General features: G+C 43.4%; 1 protein-coding gene across 2 annotated transcripts in view; it reads left to right on the top strand.

Annotated features, from left to right (window-relative positions):
- The first annotated feature begins 2632 nt into the window (after positions 1 to 2632).
- Positions 2633 to 25656, top strand: part of PDE5A (phosphodiesterase 5A) — a 323063-nt gene continuing 300039 nt past the window's right edge. For both annotated transcript variants that reach the window (XM_033938157.1, XM_033938176.1), the window contains exon 1: positions 2633 to 2971. In XM_033938157.1, the coding sequence (XP_033794048.1) occupies positions 2877 to 2971 (95 nt within the window). In that variant the 5' untranslated portion in view covers positions 2633 to 2876. The remainder of the gene's footprint in view (positions 2972 to 25656) is intronic.

Here is a 25656-nt window from a genome sequence, read left to right as displayed (position 1 = left end):
TCTTTGACCCCATTTGTCTTTGCCTTCTGCCAAGTTGTCAAGAGGAGGCACAGGACTGTAGGAATTGCTAGGGCCTGGGTCGTGGCCTGGGCAAAGGTAAAGTTGGGAAGCTATAGGGCCAGATTCTCAAAACTGAAAGTTGCCTTTAACGCGGTGGCTAAACCTGTTCCAGCCAGTTTGGCGTGCCTGGATTTTAGCGGCGGATTATTAAAATGGCTTACCATGGTGTTTTCTGAATTTTCTAGCAGAATCTGATACTGTCATGCAAATGTAGTACAAGGTCATTAATATTAAAATGAGCACTCTAAGCGATTCTCTATCGTTGTTCGCTGAGGCACATTTGTGGTCAAAATTTGCCGACAGCTCTGAGCTATCGTTGCCTTATTTTCTGATTAGCTCAGGCACTGACTGGACAGTAGGGGTCTGAGCTATCAAACCTCCCATGCAAATTAAAAAGAAAAACACCCCAAATCGAAGATCAGCAGGAGAGATGCCTACTCCCTCTTGCCGTCACCCAACCCCCCTGACAACTCCCCCTGTGCTCCTGACGACCCCTCCTAGGAAGGGTCTTAAGTGCCTGGGCCAATCAGAGCCTTAAGCCCCTCCCAGGATGCACCAGGAAGAGGAAGGGCTGCCATTTTGTAAGAGGCAAGCCTGCCAGCTGAAGCAGATGGGCATCCTTCCAGACGGACTTTGTAAATAAGGTAGGGAGGGATGGGGGTGTCATCAGGAGTATGGGGGAGTTGTCGGGGGGGGGGTTTGGGCAATGGTGGGAGGAAGTGGGCATCTCTCTCGCTGTAGGGGGTAGAATCGGGGGATTGTGCAAGTGCGGCGGGAGAGAGTGGGATCTCTCCTGCTCAATCTTCGACTTGGGGTTTTTTTTTTTTAATATGCGGGTGTATTCTGCACATGTGCTGATTGCTACCACCAGCGACTCATCTCAAGTAAATTTAGCAAGCCTACGTGAACATCTGCGAACCTCATTTGCATGCGGGGTCTTTTGAGAACAACTCGCCTTTTTGAAATTTTTACAATAGCAACCTTGGTAGCAGCCCATTGGATTTATTGTGACGTTTTGATAATCTTCCTCTAAGAGTGGTGACTTGCTACTTCCTAAAGCTGTTTCTGGAGCTGGGCTTCTGACTCGGGCAGGGCAACCATACAAAGAACAAGGACTGAACTGAGTGAATACCGAAGAAGCATATTGTATTTTCTTTAAAGCCTAAACCTTGAATAAGAAACAGGCTCCACACTGCTGTGGAATTAAAGAGCTTTTTTTGATCACCAAAATCTGACTGTGTTTGTGCAGTCACCCTCACTGGGCACCTGGTTCTGTACTGTAAAAGACAAACTGCAGCCCTCACAGCAAACCCTGAAGAAAGCCACAGCACGATGGCTGAAATGTTGATTTCTACCTGACAAGGCGCAGCGAGACCTGGAAACCTGCAACAAGTATGATGCAAACTGCAGAAACCATGAGAACATATAACCTAGCTTCACGGGGAGAACATCTTTAAAAAAAAAAAAAAAAGAGAGACCAACAGATTTTCCCACCAAAATTCAAATTTGTCACCAGTGGACTTTCCTATTCCTACCTCATTTACCTCATGCCCCAACCAATCAGATTTGAGGACCTACTATACAGTATAAAGACAAACTGCAGACCTCACAGCATACCCTGAAGAAACATAGAAACATGACGGCAGATAAAGGCCAAATGGCCCATCTAATCTGCCCAACCACAGTAACGATTTTCTCTTTCTCTCCCCGAGAGATCCCACGTGCCTATCCCAAGCCCTCTTGGATTCAGACACAGTCTCCGTTTCCACCATCTCTTCCGGGAGACTGTTCCACGCATCTACCACCCTTTCCGTAAAAAAGTATTTCCTCAGATCACTCCGGAGCCTATCACCTCTTAACTTCATCCTATGCCCTCGCATTGCAGAGTTTCAGCATGATGGCTGAAATGTCAGTTCTACCTGACAAGACGCAGCGAGACCTGGAAACCTGCAACAAGTATGATGCCAGCTGCAGAAACCCTGAGAGAACATCTTTTTTTTTTTAAAAAAGAGACCAACTGATTTTTCCCACCAAAATTCAAATTTGTGACCAACGGACTAATGCCCTGTTCTCAATCAGATCAGTGGACTCACTATTTAGAAAGACAAACTGCAGCCCTCACAGCAAACCTTGAAGAAAGCCACAGCACGATGGCTAAAACATCAGCTCTACCTGACCAGACGTGAAGAAAGCCAGAAAATTGCAAGAAGCATGATTCCAGTTGCGGAAAAAGTTTCACCTACTGGAGACAGACTGAGGTTGCACATGACCAAGGACTTAATTGTTATAGTTATTCTAGGTGAGAGGGAAATCCCTGGGTCTTTGTGAATGAAGTCTCATGTCACCATCCCTGCAGTCATAGTGCTTACCTGCTCTTGCATTTAGAAAACCCATCCTAAACCTCTTTTTGAAATGTTAAGAGCATCATTTTTCATCCTACAGCTCATGCCTTTGTGATGATCCAGTGTGAGAATTCAGGGTTAAACAGGGCTGTGTTAAAAATACTTTCACTTAAAAAAAAAAAAAAAAAGGCTAGCTGCAGCCTGAGAAAGAGCTTGGGAGAGTGTCTTTTTCTTTGGAAAGGAGCATGCAGACAAGGAGCCCCTCTTCAGTTGGGTCTCCCTTTGCCCACCAAGGGGGCTAGAAAGGCCAGCTGCTCTCTGGCACAGAGAAGCCAGAAGGGCATCCAGGCTTCCTTGCTTGAGAAAGATCTGGCACAAGACTAGGAAAAAGTGAAATTCTGGCAGAACCAGCGTCAACAGACTTGATAAATCCGAGGGACTCTTTTAATAGCAGTTCCAGACAAGGGGCAATAAATGTGTGTGTTTCATGGACGTGCTGATGACTTACTGGGAGTTACTGTGCATGTCAGAGGCTCTTGGACTGTGAACTGCAAAGCTTCTAGAATGGGGTGAGTAATGCACACTGATGTGTAGGTGGCTCCGGGGCCGGGGGCTGCTTTGTGCTTGGACACAGATGTAGCCAGACTGCTTTTCATGGCATCTCTTTTCACTGTTCTCGTAGTCTCTGAAGAGCACCAGAAATACTAACTCTGTAGTACTTCCAAATTCCAGCTGTTACCCAGGCCAGTACTGATGTGCAGGAGAGGGGACCGGTATTTAGAAAAGGCAATAGTAATGACGCTTGCTTTGTTTTCATGAGACCCTGTTTAGGTGTGGTGAAAAGAAACATACATCCTGAAGAGAATTTAGCAATAACCATATGATCTAAATAGTATTAGGATCTTTTCAAAGCTTTTTCTTGCTCTGTGAGCACTAATACTACTACTGTGAACTATTTTGATAGTGCTATACAGAGTCACAGACAAACAGGATGTCATGGAAAGAGTTAAGGGGGACGGTTAATCTGCTGGATGGGTTGGAGGGCAGAGGAGTAGGGTTAAGTATTGAAAGCTATATCCAAAAGGTGGGTTTTCAGTCTGGTTTTAAACAAGGGAAGGTCCTGGCGGCCAAACTCGGGTAATTTATTCCAGGTATAGGGGACAGCTAGATGAAAGGAACAATGGAGGAGAAGGGTACAGCTAAGAGCGGCTTATCCAAGGAACGGAGTTCTCTGAGTGGTGTATAAGGAGAGAGAAGCGAGCAGAGATATTGAGGGGCAGCAGAATGAACTCAGTTGTAGGTCAGCAATAGGAGCTTGAACTGTATGCGAAGGCGGATAGGGAGCCAGTGAAGTGGGGTGACATGAGTGTAGAAGATGAGTCATGTAGCAAAAATCTTTTACTGAATAATATCCTTATCTATAGTAAATATAGAGTGGGATAAGGTACATATACTGTGCTCTCAGTAACTCCCCCCCCCCCCCGACCCCTGTATTGATCTGTCTCGAAATCATCACAGAAACACGTGTATTGTAACACAATTACAGAAGCTCATGACTCCCCAGTTATTAGTTGCGGTATAGAAGCTTCCAGTATTCCATAATTGGGGGTCCTTTGCCTCCTGCTGTGTAGATGTTTGAAGACGAAAATCTACTATTTGCTTAACAGATGTTATGGGGGTCATTAAGCTGCATCGGTACTAAATAAGCCCTATATAAAGAAATGCCTCTTTCTCTTATGTGAGGTAGTTAAGTAGTTGGGAGTGCAAAGGAGAGCCTTTAGACCAGGGGTGTCCAAGTCCAGTTCAGCCTGGCATTCCTTCCCTCTTCTACACTGTTACTTTCAGAGATAGTAGCTGCCTGGAGCCCTGTAACATGATGAATGCTTCTCGTTTCTCCCTGGGAATGAAAGCCATGTGTGAAGAAATCCCTTCTCTGCACATTAACAGAGCAAACGTCCTGCACACAATCAACAACTTTTCAGCTACAGCACAGACACAGAAAACCAGGGAGTACCTTTTATGATAAAACGGCAGAAATTCTGATAAGCGTTATTGGTTGCAAGCTTGCCTACTGTTAAACTGGTGACTTCTACCACCTAATGCTGAAGATGAAGTCAGAATGGCCTAAGCTAGGGGTAGGCAATTCCGGTCCTCGAGAGCCACAGGCAGGTCAGGTTAGGTTTTCAGGATATCCACAATAAATATGCAGGAGATAGATTTGCATCTCAAGAAGGCAGTGCATGCAAATCCATCTCATACATATTTATTGTGCATATCCTGAAAACCTGACCTGCCTGTGGCTCTCAAGGACCAGAATTGCCGAACCCTGGCCTAGGTGAAATAGATCCATTTAGCAGTTAAGACCTGCCGCCTTAACCCCACCTCAACTAGAAACAGCCTGTTTCCATAAAGGCAGGACCCAAAAGAGAAGAAGGCCTGAAGCCGGCAACAGCAGTAAATTGTGAATGCTGCTGCTGCCTGAAGAAGTTCATGACGCCAGGCCTTGGAGCACCTGCTTAGGGGCTGCACTGCCGACTGGGGAACGGGGTGACAGAAGGAGGAAAGGGAGCAGAGGGTGAGAGAATTGCTGCACCCAACTGGAGGGAAAGGAAGGAATGAAAGGAGATGCCAGGTCATGGAGGGGAGGGAGGGAGGAAGAGATGCCAGGGCATGGGGGAAGAGAGGGAGGGAGATATGTCAAGACATGGAGAGAAGGAGGAAGGTATGCCAGACCAAGGGAAAGGAAGGAGGAGACGGCAGAGCATGGATGGGGAGGGAGATATGAAAGGAAAAGAGAGAGATGCCAAGGAATCAGGGAAGAGAAGGAGACAGATGCCAGACCATGGGGTGGGAAGGAAAGGAGACGAGAGAGATGCCAGAGCATAGGGGAGGGGGTGGTGACAGAAAAATGGAGAGGTGACAGAGCTGAAATGAATCATGTACAAAGGAGAGAAGGGGCACAAGATAGACAGATAATGGAAGGAGCATAGAAAGAAGGAAGATGCCATATGGAACGGGGAGAGGGCGGACAGTGGAAGACAGGGGCAGAGAGAGAGATAGCATACATGGAGGGGGCTAATGCTGCATGGAAGACAGAGAGAGGACAGATGCTGGCTAGAAAGAAGTGAGCGAAGACAAGATGATAAAGCAGAAACGACAAAAGGTAGAAAAAATTTTTTGTCAATAAATAAGATTATTATTATGATATCTGGTTTTATTTAATGTTAGTAGCTAGTTTAAACCGACTCCTAAAAACATGGTTCATGAAAAGAATTTCGCTCTCAAAAGAAATCTTAATTGTTGTACTGCTGATATTTGGCTCTTTTGACTAATGAGTTTTGACTATCACTGTCCTAGGATATGCAGCATAAAATCTGTTTTATTCCTTGGGATCTAGCTAGGAACTTGGGTTGGCTACTGTTCGAAACAGGATACTGGGCTTGAAGGACCTTTGGTCTAACCAAGTAGGGCAACTCTTATGTTCTTATGTTTGTGAGTGATATTGCAGAAGGACTATCTGATAAAGTTGTCTTTTTGCAGATTATACCAAGCTCTGTAACAGGGTAGAAACCCCAAAGGGTGTTGGCGGACAACATAAGGCGGGATCTAATGACGTTTGAATAATGGTCTTATAATTGGCAACTAAGATTTAAGGCTAAGAAATGCAGGATCATGCACTTGGGTTGCAAAAATCCAAGAAAACGGTATAGTATAGGGGGTGAAGTACTCTGTGTATGAAAAGGGGGGTGACTTGGGGGTTATTGTATCAAATACCTTATGGTGGCAAAACTGGTAGAAAAGGCAACAGTCAAAACCAGGAGGATGTTTGGGTGGGTAAGGAGAGGGATGGCTAGTAGCAAAAGGGAGGTGATAATGCCGTTGTATAAGTCTCTGGTGAGGCCTCATTTGGAACACTTTTGGCAATTCTGGAGACCACACCTTCAAAAGGATAAATAGGATGGAGTTGGTCCAGAGTAGGGTTACCAAACTTCTGGGAAAACCCAGACAGGTCCTCTTTTTAGAGGACTGTCCGGGCGCCCGGAGGAATTTCCAAAACCTAGCAGTTTGTCCGGGTTTTGGAAATCCTGAACTTGAAGGAAAACTCCGGATTGAGAGAGCCTAGGATGAAGTTAAAAGGTGTAATCTAAGGAAATTATTTTTTACAGAAAGGTAGTAGTTACCTAGAATCTCTCGGTAGAGGTGGTGAAGACAAAGACTGTGTCTGAATGCAAGAAAGTGTGGGACAGGCACATGGGATCTGTTAGGGAGAAGAAGAACAGCCCAAGCAGGGTGGGGTCTGGACCAGTACACAAACAACTAACGCAAGCAGAGCAGATAAAGGAAATCTTTATTAAGTCAAAAAGGGAAAGTCTGTATGTACCCTGTTACTTCACAGAGAAAGTCATTCTTGGAACAGTCTCTTGTTCAAAAAGTTCTGAGAGGGGCCTGTAGCTGAAAGGACCCAAAGCATGAACCATGGCTTGAGACTATCACACCCCAAACACAGTCTTTCAACAGTTTTCCTCAGTCAGGCAACAGGGTCCCTGCATGGCTTGAGGAGGCGATCAACCAAGGAACGTAGCGGGAGCTTCAAGAAAGCCAAAATGGAACAGCGTAAACTAGAACAGCCTTTGAGGTGTGAAAAAGGCTGTTTTGTCATTGGCTGCCGGTGTAAGGGGTACCTGCCAATATCCCTCACTCAAGTCTAGAGTGGAGATAAACTAGGCTCCTCCCAGCCTTTAAATGAGCTCATCAACCCTTGGCATGAGATATGCTTCCAGCTTGAAGACAGCATTCACTTTTTGATGATTGATGAAGAATGAGATACTCTCATTTGGTTGTGGCACTAATACAATGGGGGAGGACCGGATACTTGTCGATTCCTCAATAATACCAAGCTTCAACATGTACAGTACTTCTTTCACTACAGCTTCCTGCCAAGCTGCTGGGATCTGATAGGGCCTTTGTCTGACCACTACTCCTGGCTCAGTGATAATATCATGGGTTGCAAGGTGAGTCTGACCTAACTTCTCTGCAAACACATCTTAGTTTTGCTTTACCAAATGTTCCAGGTCAGCTCTCTAGGGTGAAAGAAAGCTGATCATTAAAGGGAACTTTTAGAGGATCCCAGCTCAGTTGTGACCTCTGGGTCAAAAATCATCCCTCTGAACTAATGCTGTAGTCATTGAGATCCATTCCTTTAATAGATAGACACAGAAGACTTTCGCCTTATCTCTCTTATCAGATTGAGCCACCTTATAGTTAACAGGTCCAGTCTTTGCCACTATTTCATACGGCCCTTGCCACTTACACAATAACTTGCTCTCAGGTGGTTGTAGGATAACTAAGACTTGGTCTCCTGGCTGGAAGACCCTTTGCACAGCTTTCTAGTTGTAGGACTGGGCTTTCCCCACCTGGGCCTTCTCCAGGCAGCGTTTGGCTGCTTCCCCAGCCTTCCTCAGCCAAATTCTTCCCTCGACTAGGTTCTTCCTCCCAAACTTATCGAATCACACCCAGGATTCCTCTCGGTCTCTGCCCATATAATAATTCAAATACAGAAAACTTTGTCAAACTTGGGAGTACTTCACAAATGGCAAAGAGCACATAAAGGAGAGAATCCCAGTTCTTACCATCTTCAGCTACAAATTTTCTTAGCATTTGCTTCAGAGTCCGGACGGGATCCACCCAAGGGTTCTAAAGGAGCTAAGACAAGAAATAGCGGGCACAATCCAGCATGTTTGTAACCTATCCTTGAAAACTGGAGAGGTACCAGAGGACTGGAAATTGGCGAATGTCACACCTATCTTCAAGAAGGGATCGAGGGGTGACCCCGGGAACTACAGGCCGGTGAGCCTGACTTCAATTATAGGGAAGATGGTAGAAGCTATGATAAAGGACGGCATTTGCGAGCACATTGAGAGAAATGGCCTACTGAGAACAAACCAGCACGGATTCTGTAAGGGAAGGTCGTGCTTAACGAACCTTCTGTACTTCTTTGAGGGAATAAGCAGTCGGGTGGACAATGGGGAACCCATAGACATCATTTACCTCGATTTTCAAAAGGCTTTCGACAAGGTGCCACATGAAAGGCTGCTTAGGAAACTGTGGAACCACGGGGTGGGAGGGGATGTGCACAGATGGATCGAGCACTGGTTGTCGGGTAGACTGCAGAGGGTCGGAGTAAAGGGCCAATATTCTGACTGGCGGGGAGTCACAAGCGGTGTGCCACAGGGATCGGTGCTGGGGCCGTTACTCTTCAACATATTTATCAATGACCTGGAAAAGGAAGCAAAGTGCGAGGTTATAAAATTTGCAGACGATACCAAACTGTGCGGCAGAGTTAGCTCCAGGGAGGAGTGTGAGGACCTGCAAAGGGACCTAGACAAGCTGGAAGACTGGGCAAACAAATGGCAAATGCGCTTTAACGTGGAAAAATGCAAGGTCATGCATATAGGGAAAAAGAACCCGTTGTTCAACTACAAATTGGGAGGGGCATTGTTGGGAGAAAGCAATCTTGAGAGAGACTTGGGTGTGCTGGTGGATCCATCACTGAAGCCATCTGCACAGTGCACAGCGGCCTCAAAAAAAGCCAACAGGATGCTGGGCATCATAAAGAGGGGCATAACAACTAGGACGCGGGAAGTCATCATGCCACTGTATCGAGCGATGGTGCGTCCGCATCTGGAATACTGCGTTCAATATTGGTCGCCGTACCTCAAGAAAGACATGGCGGTACTTGAGAGAGTCCAAAGGAGAGCAACGAAACTGGTAAGAGGGCTAGAACACTGCCGATATGCTGAGAGGTTGGATAGGCTGGGGCTCTTCTCTCTGGAAAAAAGGAGGCTCAGGGGTGATATGATAGAGACCTTCAAGATCATGAGGGGCATAGAGAGGGTGGATAGGGACAGATTCTTCAGGCTGAAGGGGACAACAGGTACGAGGGGGCATTCGGAGAAACTGAAGGGAGATAGGTTCAAAACGAATGCAAGAAAGTTTTTTTTCACCCAGAGGGTCGTGGACACTTGGAATGCGCTACCGGAGGAAGTGATTAGGCAGAGTACGGTACAGGGATTCAAATAGAGACTGGACGGATTCCTGAAGGATAAAAGGATCGTGGGATACTGAGAAAGCTAACCAGAAAATAAATATAGAATCCCAACCAGGTCGTGCATGTGCAAGACCGGAGGGCTAGGACTTTGATGGGAAGATAGGACTCAATAGGAAACCAAGGTGGCATGGGGGCCCCTTCTGGTGATTTAGACAGGTCATGACCTGTTTGGGCCGCCGCGGGAGCGGACTGCTGGGCAGGATGGACCTGTGGTCTGACCCGGCGGAGGCACTGCTTATGTTCTTATGTTCTTAAATCCATGTCTGTGGATGCTAAATTGTTTAAACTCATCAAAAAGCATGCAGATTGTGAAACATTGCAGGCAGACTTAGGAAATTGAAAGACTGGGGGGTCCAAGTGGCAGATGAAATTTAATGTGGACAAGTGCAAAGTGTTGCATATTGGGAAGAATTACTCAAATCACAGTTAATGGATGCTAGGGTCTACCTTGGGGGTTACTGTCCAAGAAAAGGATCTGAGTGTCACTGTAGACAATACGATAAAACCTTCCTCCCAAAGTGTGGCAGCGGTCAAAAAAACAAATAAGATTCTAGGAATTGTTTAAAAAAGGATGGTTAAGAAGACTACAAATGTTATAATGCCCCTGTATCGCTCCATGGTGCGACCTCATCTGGAGTACTGCATTCAGTTCTAGTCTCCTTATCTCAAGAAAGATATAGCGGCGCTAGAAAAAGTTCAAAGAAGAGCGACCAAGATGGTAAAGGGGATGGAATTCCTTTCGTATGATGAAAGACTAAAACGTTTAGGGCTCTTCAGCTTGGAAAAGAAACGGCTGAGGGGAGATAGGATTGAAGTCTACAAAATCCTGAGTGGAGTTGAACAGGTACAAGTGGATCGATTTTTCACTCCATCAAAAATTACAAAGACTAGGGGACACTTGATGAAATTACAGAGTAATACTTTTAAAACCAATAGGATGAAATATTTTTCACTCAGAGAATAGTTAAGCTCTGGAACGTGTTGCCAGAGGTTGTGGTAAACGTAGCTGGTTTTAAGGAAGGTTTGGACAATTTCCTGGATGAAAAGTCCATAGTATATTATTGATAAAGACATGGGAAAAGCCACTGCTTGCCCTGGATCGGCAGCATTGAATGTTGCTATTCCTTGGATTTTGGCAAGGTACTAGTGACCTGGATTGGCCATTGTGAGAATGGGCTACTGGGCTTGATGGACCATTGGTCTGACCCAGTAACGCTCTTCTTATGTTCTCTTCCCATGCACCATTTCTCCCTCTCCTCTACCCTATGTCTATTTCTTCCTCTCTCATCACTCTCACTCCTCATAGAAACATAGAATATGACGGCAGAAAAGGGCTATAGTCCATCAAGTCTGCCCACTCTAATGACCCACCCCCCTGACTTTACTCCCTTAGAGATCCCACGTGAATGTCCCATTTTCTCTTAAAATCTGACACGCTGATGGCCTTAATCACCTGCAGAGGTAGACTGTTCCAATGATCGACCACCCTTTCTGTGAAGAAGTATTTCCTGGAATCACCTCGAAATTTCCCTCCCCTGATTTTCAGCGGATGCCCTCTGGTAGTCGAAGGACCTATAGGACAGAAGATATCATCTTCCACCTCGATACGGCCCGTGACATATTTGAACGTCTCAATCATGTCCCCCCTCTCTCTTCGTTCCTCTAGTGAGTACAGCTGCAATTTATTTAGCCTTTCTTCATACGTGAGATCCCTGAGCCCCGAGACCATCCTGGTGGCCATTCGCTGAACCGACTCAATTCGCCGCACATTTTTCCGGTAGTGTGGCCTCCAGAATTGAACACAATACTCCAAATGAGGTCTCACCATGGATCTGTACAGTGGCATTATCACTTCAGGTCTCCTGCTGACAAAACCCCTACAGATACAACCCATCATTTGCCTTGCCTTGGAGGAAGCCTTTTCCACTTGATTGGCAGCCTTCATGTCATCACTAATGATCACCCCTAAATCACGTTCCGCCGTGGTCCTAGCCAAGGTCTCACCATTTAGTGTGTAAGTTCTGCATGGATTTCCCTTACCCAGGTGCATTACTTTACACTTTTTAGCATTAAAGCATAGCTGCCAAGTCGAAGACCACTGTTCCAGTAGTAGTAGGTCCTGCATCATACTTTCAGGCAAAATGCTTTTGCCTACTATGTTGCATAGTTTGGTGTCGTCGGCAAACAAAGATACTTTTCCTCTGGGATGGGGAGATGAGGAAGGCAGTAGTCCTGGGAGATGAGCGACAGGATCAGGAAGTTGGGAGACATATTGCACTGGTGCCGTGTACCCTGTGGGGTATGTTGAGAATCTCTGCTGTATACCATCTTTTTGTAGTTTTGCAACCACATTCAAAGCACTTTACATACAGGCACTTGAAGCATTTTCCCTCTCTGCCCCAGTGGCTCACAATCTAATGTCCTTGGGGCAGTGGAGGATTAAGTGACTTGCCCAGGGTACAAGAAGCAGCGTAGGTTTTGAATCCACGACCTCAGGGTGTGGTCCTAGCCAGACCTCAGAGCAAAACCACAGGTAGATTGATTTACCTCAGCCAAGCCAAGTATCTAAGGGTTGTGGCTAGGCGCATATGGGAATTACTTCTTTCTCCTGGGCCTTCCTAGCTGGTTCTGTCCCGGCCTCTTATACTTCCTAGTTCCTGCCTCCACCTCCTTATATTAAGGTGGCTCTGGCATTGTGAAGGTGTATCCAGCAGGGGGAGTGGTAGAGTCCTTTAAACTCCCTTACAGAGAGGAAGAGATAGTGGATGCTTCGGATGGGCCATTTGGCATTTATCTGCCATCACGCTTTTATGTTTTCATTATTTCCACAATGAATATGCACACGATGGATATGCTTCTACTGCTTCTGCTAGATCACATGCATCTTCATTGAGGAAATGTTAAAAAACCAATTGGGTTGCAGCCCTCAAGGACTGTGGTTGCCCATTCCTGCTTCATAGAATAATAATCATTTTATTCTTATATACCGCCAAAGCCATAATAGTTTGAGCCGGTTTACAACAAGAGGTGCTGGACAATCAGAGAAATAGTCACAATATAGAGTTGTCAGATAAATGCATATAGAATAGAAGAAGTAAAAACTATAGAATTTTTAGGTTACAAATCGATTGAAAAATTTCGTTTTTACTGATTTTCTAAAACTAAAATAGGATGAGGAATGCATGATAATGTTACCCAGCCAATTGTTCCATTTACCTGCCTGGAAGGCGAGAGTTTTGTCCAGGAATCTTTTATAACGGCAGTTCTTTATTGTTGGATAGGTGAACATATGAATTCTACGTGTGGGCCTAATAAAACTATCCAGATTAAATTGAGAAACCAAGTACATAGGGGCCAGACCAAATATTGATTTAAAGCAAAGACAGAAAAATTTGAACAAAACTCTTGCTTCCAGGGGTAGCCAGTGAAGTTTTTGATAATAGGGACTTATGTGTTCCCATTTTTTTTTAAACCAAAATTCAGTCGAACTGCCGAATTTTGAATAACTCGGAGTCTTTGAAGGTTTTTTTTTTGAAGGTTCCCAAATAAATGATGTTACAATAGTCAAGCATGCTTAAAATGGAAGATTGAACCAATAAGCGGAATGATACTGCGTCAAAATATTTTCTGATGGTTCTGAGTTTCCATAATATCGAGAAGCATTTTCTAACCAATAAATCCGTGTGTACATCTAAAGTTAGGTGATGGTACAAAGTCACTCCCAGAATTTTTCTGGAATAGTCAATAGGGAAGTCCTGACCATTCAGAGAAATTGATGAGTCTTCAATTTTGTCCTTTATAAACTAGTCCTTCATGTGTGCTAAACCACTTTTATTAAACCTGAATCATAGGAAAATTGTGATAAAAGCCCAAAAGCAGTAGAAATATTTGCAGTGTGCACATTTTTATGCACAATACTTTGGATGATTATATGGGGAAGCAATTTATAAATCTGTTTTGTCTGGAGGGTTTAATTTCCTCCATTGGCCCAAGTGGACAGGGAAAAGCCAGTAGGAAAATTCTTGACAGAATCAGCAATAACGTTGATTGATTTACTGTATTTGTGCATAGTAATTAAATCTGACCTTGGACATCTGCTTTGGGTTTAATCACTCCCAGTTGATTAATTAATACAGCAAACTCTTTTCCTGGTTACTAAGAACTGCCGTTCGGGAAGAGACTGAAGGTCCATCCAGCCCAGTATCCTGTTTCTAGCAGTGGCCAACCCAGGTCACAGGTACCTAGCAAAATCCCATGCTACAATCTCTCATACTATGTTTGCCACTTATAAGAACATAAGAATATAAGAACATCAGACCAATGGTCCATCAAGCCCAGTAGCCCGTTCTTACGGTGGTCAATCCAGGTCCCTAGTACCTAGCCTAAACCCAAGGAGTAGCAACATTCCATCCAGAATCTCAAAAAAAAGCAAGATTCCAAAATCCCAGAGAGTAACAAGATTCTAGAATCCCAAAGAGTAGCAACATTCCATCCAGAATCTCAAAGAATAGCAAGATTCCGGAATCCCAGAGAGTCACAAGATTCTAGAATCCCAAAGAGTAGCAACATTCCGTGCTACCAATCCAGGGCAAGCAGTGGTTCCCCCCATGTCTTTCCCACTGTTTTCGCTGCAATTTACATTCAGAATAATTTCTATGCTAATTCTCCTGGACATTTTTTCTGGTGTGAATGATTTTGTTCTCAGCACTTTTAGACAACACGTTGGCTATGACTGCCTTATGCAGCTAATACTGTTGCATAGCAATTTATTTCTCCCAACAGCTGTGGAAGAGATTTGCCCTGTCATCCTTGATCTTGTGGTTGCAAATAGCAGGAAATCTTAGTGGTCAGCTCCAACTTTAGACGGAGAACTATTTTCATTTATTCCAGCAAACCTTCTTCCAGTGTTAAAGCGGACTTCTAGACAGGCTCTGTGTGACCTAGGGACATGTTTCTCTGATCTCAGGCTCACTTAATGTTTACTGTAAAATGTCTTTCATGTTATACAAACTTGCCGTACCATTTTTTTTGCCAGTCATGCCTGCCGTGCTATCTCTCACCATACCATGTTTTGTCATTTTATGTTTTACCATGCTTTGTTAACTATATCTTCTACCATGTGATATCTGAGAGTATGGTGCAAGGGTTGTTACTATGACCTCAACACTCTGTGGTTGTGGGTTCAAGCCCACATTGTCCTCTGTGACCCTGAGCAGGCCACTTGGCCCCCCATTGCCCCAGGTACATTAATTAGATTATGAACCCATCGGGAGAGATAGGGAAAAATACTTGAGTACCTGAATAACATAAACTAAACTAAACCTTGGGTTTGTATACCGCACCATCTCCATAGTTGTGGAGCTCGGCACGGTTTACAGGATTTGTAATGAGGAAGGAACTCCAAGGAAGGGCTAGAAGAAGATCAGAGGAGAGGAGAATGTTAGAGGGCTAGGATGTCAGAGGAGGGGGGGAGTGTTAGGTTTTAGAGAAAAGCCAGGTTTTCAGCTGTTTACGGAAGGGTTGGAGAGACTCAGGTTTTGAAGGGGAGAGGTAAGGTTGTTCCAGAGCTCGATGAATCTGAAGGAGAGGGAAGTCCCCAGTTTTCCTGGGTGGGAAATGCCTTTTAATGAGGGGAAGGATAATTTCGATTTTTGGGTAGGTCTGGTGGTATTAAGATTTGAGGAATTCCAAGAAAGTGGAATTAATGGAGGAAGGATGCCGTGGAGGATCTTGTAAACCATGTAAACCGTTCTGACTTCCCCTGGTAGATTAAATAAATAAATGTGGTAAATAGTAGTAGCTTGATCAAGTCACTGGAGGAAAATCCATTAAAAATGATTAACCAGGTCGACTTGGGACTGGGAGAACCATTGCTCATTTCTAGAAATTCACCCTGAGACAAACATCTATATTTTGGAATCTGCCAGTTACAGAATATTGGACTTGATAAGGTTTTGTCTAACCTAGCATGGCTTTTCTTATATTCTTATGTACGTGAAGCTTGGAGAAAAATGCTCAAGGGGCGATTAGAAACCATTCAGGGCACCAGGGGTCAGAGCGGGGATCAGGATATGCAAGCACAAATGCTTGCCCCAAGCACTAACTGGTCTATGTATGGCTTTCTGTTTGCCCTTCTTTCTCTGGGGCGAGGGGGAGGAGGGGAGAGAGAGTCAAGCATATGGTTTTCTTCCACCCTGCAACCACCAAAGTGCCTCTCAAGAGGTTTGCTTTTCAGTCGAGCATTTATTAAGATTATCTCATGTGGGAAAGCCATTGTTTGACTGATGTGAATTTTTCAAGAACTGAAAATTGCCTTGATCATTTCTGCAGAATTGAGGAAGTCATTCTGTGCAAGTGTGGTTAATTACACCAGCTCAAGAGAAAGGAGATAAATGAGATGCTCTGATTGCTAGTATTTTGCAAGCTGTACGCTTTATAGATTTTGCATCTGGTAGTGAGAAAGGAGGAGCCCCCGATAAGGCAAATCCAAAGAAAATCAAAGCTCATATGAGACACCTGTTCTATTCAAACATTTACAAAATATAATCCAGTGCTCAGGACACATCCAACCACAGAGGTTTTTAGGATATCCATAGCGAATGTACACCCAAATCTGTTTACTATTGGTGCTTGATATGCTGCATTATCTGACTCAAGTTTCAAGTTTATTTAAAATATTTGATTTGATCGCAAAATCCAAATCCAGTGCAATTTACATTTAGTTAAAAATTAGGTTAAAATAAAAAAACAAGACAATTAGTACTATTTTAATAAAATAATACGTTTGAAAAAGGGAAGAGAAAAAAAGGATTAAATTCAATTCATAAACAAATAAAAAGGGATAGGTAATGAGACAAGAGGTTGGGGGAAGGTTACCCACTTAATTTTCACTTAGCAGTACTAGTCCACTGTAAAATAATAAAATTTAAATGAATCAGTTAAAAGCGTCCTTAATAAGCCAACTTTTTAGGAGACTTTTAAACTTACTAAGTAATTTTTCTTCTCTTATGTTAATTGGGAGCGAATTCCAAATTTGAGGGGCTATAACAGGTCAATTAAAATAAATGAGGAAAGAAATGCCAGTATATCACAGAAAAGACCAGTTAATCATACTAAAAATACAGGTCACAAGAGAGGTGGAGGGGGGGAGGGGGGTTATCCAGGAGAAAATGTGAGCAGAAACACATTACAGCATATGTGGGGAGAGTGCGGTGCAGTGGTTAGTAACATAGTAGATGACGGCAGATAAAGACCCGAATGGTCCATCCAGTCTGCCCAACCATACAAGCTCCATAAATTAATTTAATTTAAATGGTCCTTTTTCTTAGATATTTCATGGAATACAGTATCCTCAATGTACCGTAACCAGCTGATATATGTTCCAAAAAGGGGTTACATGTAATCTATTGGTCCTCAAATTTTGCATAAACAAGTTAGCAACCAAAGGGGCCATGGTGGCTCCCATGGCTATGCCAGAAGCCTGTTGAAAAAATCTGTTCTTATAATGACAAAAAAAGTTTTTTTTACATTGCCAAAGCCAACAGATCAATAAGGTGAATCTTGATTGAAGATGTACTAAGCCAAATTGACTAAATCACCTGGACAAGATGGTATACATCCCAGGATATTAAAAGAACTCAAACATGAAATTTCTGACCTGCTGTTAGTGATCTGTAATCTGTCACTAAAATCATCTGTAGTACCTGAAGATTGGAGGGTGGCCAATGTTACACCGATTTTTAAAAAGGGCTCCAGGGGAGATCCGGGAAATTATAGACCGGTAAGCCTGACTTCAGTATCGGGCAAAATGGTGGAAGCAATTATAAAAAATAAAATAGTGGAACGTAGACAAACATGATTTAATGAGACGGAGTCAGCATGGGTTCAGCCGAGGGAGATCTTGCCTCACAAATTTACATGACTTCTTTGAAGGTGTGAATAAACATGTGGATAAAGGTGAGCCGGTTGATATAGTGTATCTAGATTTTCAGAAAACTTTTGATAAAGTTCCTCATGAGAGGCTTCTGAGAAAATTAAAGAGTCATGGGATAGGTGGTAAAGTTTAGGTGTGGATTAGGAATTGATTATTGGATAGAGAACAGAGAGTAGGGTTAAATGGTCATTTTTCTCAGTGGAGGAGAGTAAACAGTAGAGTGCTGGGACCGGTGTTGTTTACCTTATTTATAAATGATCTGGAAATTGGAACGATGAGTGAAGTGATTAAATTTGCAGTTGACATTAAACTATTCAAAGTTGTTAAAACGCATGCAGATTGTGAAAAATTGCAGGCCGACCTTAGGAAATTGGAAGACTGGGCGTCCAAGTGGCAGATGAAATTTAATGTGGACAAATGCAAAGCGATGCACATTGGGAAAAATAACCCGAATCACAGTTACTGGATGCTAGGGTCTACCTTTGTGGTTAGCACCCAAGAAAAGGATCTGGGTGTCATCGTAAACAATACGATTAAACCTTCCACTCAATGTGTGGCGGTGGCCAAAAAAGCAAACAGAATGCTAGGAATTATTTAAAAAGGTATGGTTAACTAGACTAAGAATGTTATAACGCCCCTGTATCGCTCCGAGGTGTGAGCTCATCTGGAGTATTGCATTCAATTCTGGTCTCCTTATCTCAAGAAATAAATAGTGCAAGAAAAGGTTCAAAGAACGACCAAGATGATAAAGGGGATGGAACTCCACTCGTATAAGGAAAGACTAAAAATGATAGGGCTCTTCATCTTGGAAAAGAGATGGCTAAGGGGAGATATGATTGAAGTCTACAAAATCCTGAGCGGAGTAGAACGGGTACAAGTGGATCGATTTTTCACTCCATCAAAAATTACAAAGAATAGGGGACACTTGATGAAGTTACAGGGAAATACTTTTTAAACCAATGGGAGGAAATTTTTTTCACTCAGAGAATAGTTAAGCTCTGGAACGTGTTGCCAGAGAATGTGGTAAGAGCAGATAGCGTAGCTGGTTTTAAGAAAGGTTTGGACAAGTTCCTGGAGGAAAAGTCCATAGTCTGTTATTGAAAAAGACTTGGAGGAAGCCACTGCTTGCCCTGGATCAGTAGCATGGAATATTGCTACTCCTTGGGTTTTGTCCAGGTACTAGTGACCTGGATTGGCCACCGTGAGAATGGGCTACTGGGCTTGATGGACCATTGTTTGGAGCAAACAAACCAACATAATGGAGAAGATGTTGGTGTGCAATTTTATTCAACAAATCAACAATCAAGATTGTTGAATAAAATTGCACACCAACATCTTCTCCACTGTGTTGGTTTGTTTGATTTGGATTGTCGAGTTTTTCTCCTGGTTTTCTTTTTATGTTCAATTTTGGAGACCATATACGAACATAAGAATTGCCGTTGCTGGGTTAGACCAGTGGTCCATCGCGCCCAGCAGTCCGCTCATGCAGCAGCCCCCAGGTCAAAGACCAGTGCCCCAACCAAGACCAGCCCAACCTGTGTTCATTCCGGTTCAGCAGGAACTTGTCCAACCTTGTCTTGAATCCCTGGAGGGTGTTTTCCCCTTTAACAGATTCTGGAAGAGCATTCCAGTTCTCTACCACTCTCTGGGTGAAGAAGAACTTCCTTACATTTGTACGGAATCTATCCCCTTTTAACTTTAGAGAGTGCCTTCTCGTTCTTTCTACCTTGGAGAGGGTGAACAACCTGTCTTTATTAACTTTGAAGCGGTCCAGAGAAAGGCAACAAAAATGGTAGGTTTGCGCCAAAATACGTATGAAGAGAGAATGGAAGCCCTGAATATGTATACCCTAGAGCAGGGGTAGGCAATTCTGGTCCTCGAGAGCCCGAGCCAGGTCAGGTTTTCAGGATATCTACAATGAATATGTATGAGATGGATTTGCATGCACTGCCTCCTTGAGATGCAAATCTATCTCATGTATATTTATTGTGGATAAATATACATGAGGACCGGAATTGGCTACCACTGCTCTAGAGGAAAGTAGGGTCAGGGGAGATATGATTCAGACATTCAAATACTTGAAAGATATTAACATAGAAGAACATATTTTCCAGAGAAAGGAAAACGGTAAAACCAGAGGGCATAATTTGAGGTTGACTCAAGAATAATGTTAGGAAATTCTTCTTTATGGAGAGGGCGGTTGATGCATGGAATGCGCTCCTGGAAGGTGGTAGAGAGGAAAATGGTCAAAGAGTTCAAACAAGCGTGGGATGAACACAGAGGATCTCTAATCAGAAAATAATGGGTATATATTGAAGGAACACAAACCCTAAATCAGAATTTCGTATCTCTTTTCATCCTCAGCAGATAGCGTTTTTGGACATGTTGGTAATTGTTACCAAGCAAGGATTTAAGACCACTGTGTTTCATAAAGTTACTGAGAGAAACATTTTCCTACATTACTCCAGTAATCACCCACTACCACTGAGACAGAGCCTCCCCACCTCTGAGTTCCTTAGAATTTGTAGGTTATGCTTTGATTCAACAGAATATTTATTTATTTATTTAAACTATTTATTCACCACTTATAGCCTAAGTAGTTTGCATTCCGGTACTCGAGCATAGTAACATAGAAGATGATGGCAGATAAAGACCTGAATGGTCCATCCAGTCTGCCCAACATGATTCAATTTACATTTTTTTAAATTTTTTCTTCTTAGCTATTTCTGGGCAAGAATCCAAAGCTCTACCCAGTACTGTGCTTGGGTTCAAACTGCCAAAATCTCCGTTAAAACCTACTCCAGCCCATCTACACCCTCCCAGCCATTGAAGCCCTCTCCAGCCCATTCTCCCCCAAATGGCCATATATAGACACAGACCGTGCAAGTCTGCCCAGTACTGGCCTTAGTTCAATATTTAATATTATTTTCTGATTCTAGATCCTCTGTGTTCATCCCACGCTTCTTTGAACTTAGTCACTGTTTTCCTCTCCACCACCTCTCTTGGGAGCACATTCCAGGCATCCACCACCCTCTCCGTAAAGTAGAATTTCCTAATATTGCTCTTGAATCTACCATCCCTCAACCTCAAATTATGTCCTCTGGTTTTACCATTTTCCTTTCTCTGGAAAAGATTTTGTTCTACGTTAATACCCTTCAAGTATTTGAATGTCTGAATCATATTTCCCCTGTCCCTCCTTTCCTCTAGGGTTTACATATTCAGGGTTTCCAGTCTCTTCTCATATGACTTCTGGCGCAAGCTTCCTATCATTTCCGTTGGCCTCCTCTGGACCGCTTCAAATCTTCTTACGTCCTTCACCAGATGCGGTCTCCAAAACTGAACACAATACTCCAAGTGGGGCCTCACCAACGACTTGTACAGGGGCATCAACACCTTCTTCCTTATACTGACTACGCCTCTCTTTATACAGCTCTGGCAGCAGCCACCACCTTGTCACAATGTTTTTTCGCCTTTAGATCTTCAGACACTATCACCCCAAGGTCCCTCTCCCCGTCCGTGCATATCAGCTTCTCTCCTCCCAGCATATATGGTTCCTTCCATTTATTAATCCCCAAATGCATTACTCTGCCTTTCTTTGCATTTAATTTTAGTTGCCAGGCATTAGACCATTCCTCTAACTTTTGCAGATCCTTTTTCATATTTTCCACTCCCTCTTCGGTGTCTACTCTGTTACAAATCTTGGTATCATCCGCAAAAAGGCAAACTTTTCCTTCTAACTCTTCAGCAATGTCACTCACAAACATATGGAACAGGATCAGCCCCAGCACCGAACCCTGAGGGACTCCACTACTCACATTTCCTTCCTCCAAGCGACTTCCATTAACCACCACCCTCTGGCGTCTGTCCAACAGCCAGTTTCTAACCCAGTTCACCACTTTGGGTCCTAACTTTAGCCCTTCAAGTTTGTTCAAGAGCCTCCTATGAGGAACTGTATCAAAGGCTTTGCTGAAATCTAAGTAAATTACATCTAGTATATGTCCTCGATCCAGCTCTCCGGTCATCAAATCAAAAAATTCAATCAGGTTCGTTTGGCACAATTTACCTTTTGTAAAGTCATGTTGCCTCAGATCCTGTAACCCATTAGATTCAAGGAAGTACACTATCCTTTCTTTCAGCAACACTTCCATTATTTTTCAACAACCGAAGTGAGGCTTACCGGCCTATAGTTTCCCGCTTCATCTCTGTGACCACTTTTGTGAATAGGGACTACAACCACTCTCCTCCAATCCCCAGGAACCACTCCTGTCTCTAGAGATTTGTTGAAGAAGTCTTTAATAGGACCTGCCAGAACCTCTCTGAGCTCCCTCAGTAGCCTAGGATGGATCCCGTCTGGTCCCATCGCTTTGTCTACCTTCAGTTTTTCAAGTTACTCATAAACACTCTCCTCCGTGAACAGTGCAGAATTTACTCCATTTTCTCGTGCTACTTTGCCAGACAATCTCATAAGAACATAAGAATTGTCGCTGCTGGGTCAGAATGGTGGTCCATCCTGCCCAGCAGTCCGCTCACATGGTGGCCCTCAGGTCAAAGACTAGTGCTCTTAAAAGAGTCTAACCTCACCTGCGTACGTTCCAGTTTAGCAGGAACTTGTCCAACTTGTCCGCGGGAGCGGACTGCTGGGCAAGATGGACCTGTGGTCTGACCCAGCGGAGGCACTGCTTATGTTCTTATGTTCTTATGTTTGTCTTGAATCCCTGGAGGGTGTTTTCCCCTATAACAGACTCCGTAAGAGCGTTCCAGGTGTCTACCGGCCTGTAATTCCCTACTTCTTCCACTTTTGTGGAGAGGGACCATATCCGCCATTTGCCAGTCCTCCAGTACTACTCCTGACTCTAGAGACTTGTTGAAAAGGTCAGTCCGTGGAGCTACCAGAACTTCCCTAAGTTCCTTCAGCACTCTAGGATGTACACCATCTGGCCCCATTGCTTTTTCAACATAACTTAAGATCAAAGATTTTCCACTGCGAGATGAACAGAGAGGGAAAGGGGGGCTATTTCAAATGCCAGAAATGCATGCTGTGTTCCATTACTATGGAACTTAAAGTTTTTTTTTACAAATCTACGCACAGGTTTAAGACTGAAATTGTTCCACATCACATCGTGTTTTACATCATATTTATGTGATCATGTTCTCTTATCCCAAATTATACATTGGGCAAACTACTCATCCATTTAAAACCCGGATGACTAAACATAAAAGTTGCATCCACAACAACAGATTACAGGCCCCCATGCTTACACTGCTTTCAGCGATCTGAGGTATTGTATAGTTGACCATGTTCCAGAAAGTGTCCGTAATATGAAATGCCTGTTATTACAGCACCAGCAATTTTGGATTCATATACTGCAATGTGAGGAACTTGATGGTTTAAGTCTTCGTCTGGAATGGAGTCAATTCTTTTGAAGATGACTATATGATATAAATAAATCTCTCCAAATAAAATTGAAAACCAATTTTCTGCACTTGCAGTGTCATTGATTTACATAATGTTTTATAAGTGACATTATGAGGTTTCTAAAAGATTGATTTCTCCACAGTTTTGAATGGAGTTAATTTTGAATCTTTATGTTTATACATTTTTTTTTTTTTTAAGTCTTCACAGAATGTCAACTTCACATAACAGCATTGTCACATTCCTTTGGGCTGCTTCCACTTCAAAGAATTTGGTTAGTTTCCACTCCTTGGAAGCAAAATCATTATGACATTGTGCGATTTACTTTTTAAACAAACCCTCAGTGTTCGGCGGTCATGTTTGTGAAGACCAAATGAAGTCCATTTGGATGCTTGATAACACAGGTTACTCGTGCTTTGTGCCTTTTGAATGATATGATTTTTCAACTAACCTAAGCTTTTACACAACAGGAATGATCATTGATTCCACACCCTGAGGAAGCTAGATTATGAAACGCTGACCAAAGTCTTTTGCTCAGCTTGAACTGCATTGCACAAAGCCCCTCGAGGTTTCTAGTGAGGTTTTTTATGCCAGTGATCGCCCTACTTTCATCACCCACCTGTTTTTGGGGCTGAGGCTTTTTCCTCCTCAGTTTCTTACTTTTGAGTGTGCTCACACAGGAGGTGTTCAGTATTGAATACAATGTTCTCCCCAGAAATTTTTTCCAGCCGGGTGGCATGAAAAAGTAGCCGGGTGGGGTGGGGCGGGATGGGGAAATTTGGTGGTGGGGAAAATTAAATGTGTACTATTTTTATTAGTTAATTATTATTATTTTCCAATGCTCAATATATTAACTAATAAAAATAGTACACATTTAATTTTCCCCACCACCAAATTTCTCTGTCCCGCCCCACCCCACCTGGATGGAAATACAATAATCGAAAGCAGATGAAACACTCAAGGAAAACTACAAAAGGAAGGGATTTTGAGGTTTGTAAGCCAAAAATAAGTGTAACATATTTGACAGACATTTTACACTTTAACAACACTTAACTTCTATCAAATTATATTTATGATAAATACATATATCATCCCCCCTTTCTGCATATCCAACAATTGCACTTTAATTAAAAGTATCTCCCCACCCACCCTGGACGTGTCTGATCAAATGGCAAAATCAACAATCACTCCTTACAGAATTCTGTCAATGGCTCCCAAACATCCATGAATTTTTATAATGTCCCTGTTGTATGGCCATTATATGACATAGAGATTCCCACCAGAAAGTATAATTTAACCAATCCCAGATTTTCCAATTCCTCAAAATAAGTTGTATGGCAACCCCTGTCGGAGACTTAGAGGGGACATGATAGAGACTTATAAGATCATGAAAGGCATAGAGAAGGTGGAGAGGGACAGATTCTTCAGACTAGCGGGGACAACAAAAACAAGAGGCCATTCAGAAAAATTGAAAGGAGACAGATTCAGAACGTATGCTAGGAAGTTCTTGTTCACTCAGAGGGTGGTGGACACCTGGAATGTGCTTCCAGAAGGGGTGATAGGACAGAGTACGATATTGGGTTTCAAACAGGGATTGGATGACTTCCTGAAGGAGAAGGGGATTGAAGGGTATAGATAGAGGGTTACTAGACAGGATAATAAATGACTAGGGAATAAGAGGTTTTAAGTAAAGGATCACTTGCAGGTCTTGGACCTGGGGGGCCCCCATGGGAGCAGATTGCTGGGCGTGATGGACCCCTGGTCTGACCCGGCAGAGGCAATGCTTATATTCTTATGTTCTTATATTTGGCTTTTGGCCCTCATTAACGTGCCAAATAGCACAGTATCGTACGTCAATGCCACTGGATTTTCCAATAATTTATTCACTTGATCCCAAATAGAAACATAGAAGATGACGGCAGAAAAGGGCTACAGCCCATCAAATCTGCCCACTCTGCTTACCCACCCCCTGTCTATGCCCTAATGACCCAATGTCCTTATCTTGACCCTCGTAGGGATCCCACATGGGTATCCCATTTATTCTTAAAGTCTGGCACGCTGTCTGCCTCGATCACCTGCACTGGAAGCTTGTTCCAATGATCAACCACTCTCTCTGTGAAGAAATACTTTCTGGTGTCGCCATGAAATTTTCCGCCCCTGAGTTTGAGCGGGTGCCCTCTTGTGGCCGAGGGTCCCTTGAGAAAGAAAATATCATCTTCCACTTCGACACGTCCCGTGAGGTACTTAAATGTTTCATAGTAACATAGTAACATAGTAGATGACGGCAGATAAAGACCCGAATGGTCCATCCAGTCTGCCCAACGATCATGTCTCCCCTCTCCCTACGTTCCTCGAGAGTGTAGAGCTGCAATTTGTTCAGTCTCTCTTCGTACGAGAGACCCTTGAGCCCCGAGATCATCCTGGTGGCCGTCCGCTGAACCGATTCAATTCTGCGCACATCTTTACTGTAATGTGGCCTCCAGAATTGCACACAGTACTCCAGATGGTTTAACGAGCGCTATTACACGCGTTAAACCGCTAGCGCGGCTTGATAAAAGGAGCCCTAAGTATCATTGGACAATAGAACGTAGGATCTTTGGCAGGATTGTACAATGTCTAGTAGTCAAAAGCATTTTTAAAAACAAAGCATCTTGCAAGGTAAATTTCAGACCCAATGTTGACCTCATCCTCAGAATCCATTGGCAAGATATCATCCACCTGTCATGTTTCTGGATAATAATAATTGAACTAAAATTTGGGGGCCATTGATTGAATATTCAAATGATTAGACACTTTTTTT

The sequence above is a fragment of the Geotrypetes seraphini genome, chromosome 1 (genome assembly GCF_902459505.1).
Source record: "Geotrypetes seraphini chromosome 1, aGeoSer1.1, whole genome shotgun sequence".
Classification (NCBI taxonomy): Eukaryota; Metazoa; Chordata; class Amphibia; order Gymnophiona; family Dermophiidae; genus Geotrypetes; species Geotrypetes seraphini.
The sequence above is the reverse complement of the archived record's forward strand: the minus strand, read 5'-3'. Positions and strand labels throughout refer to the sequence as shown.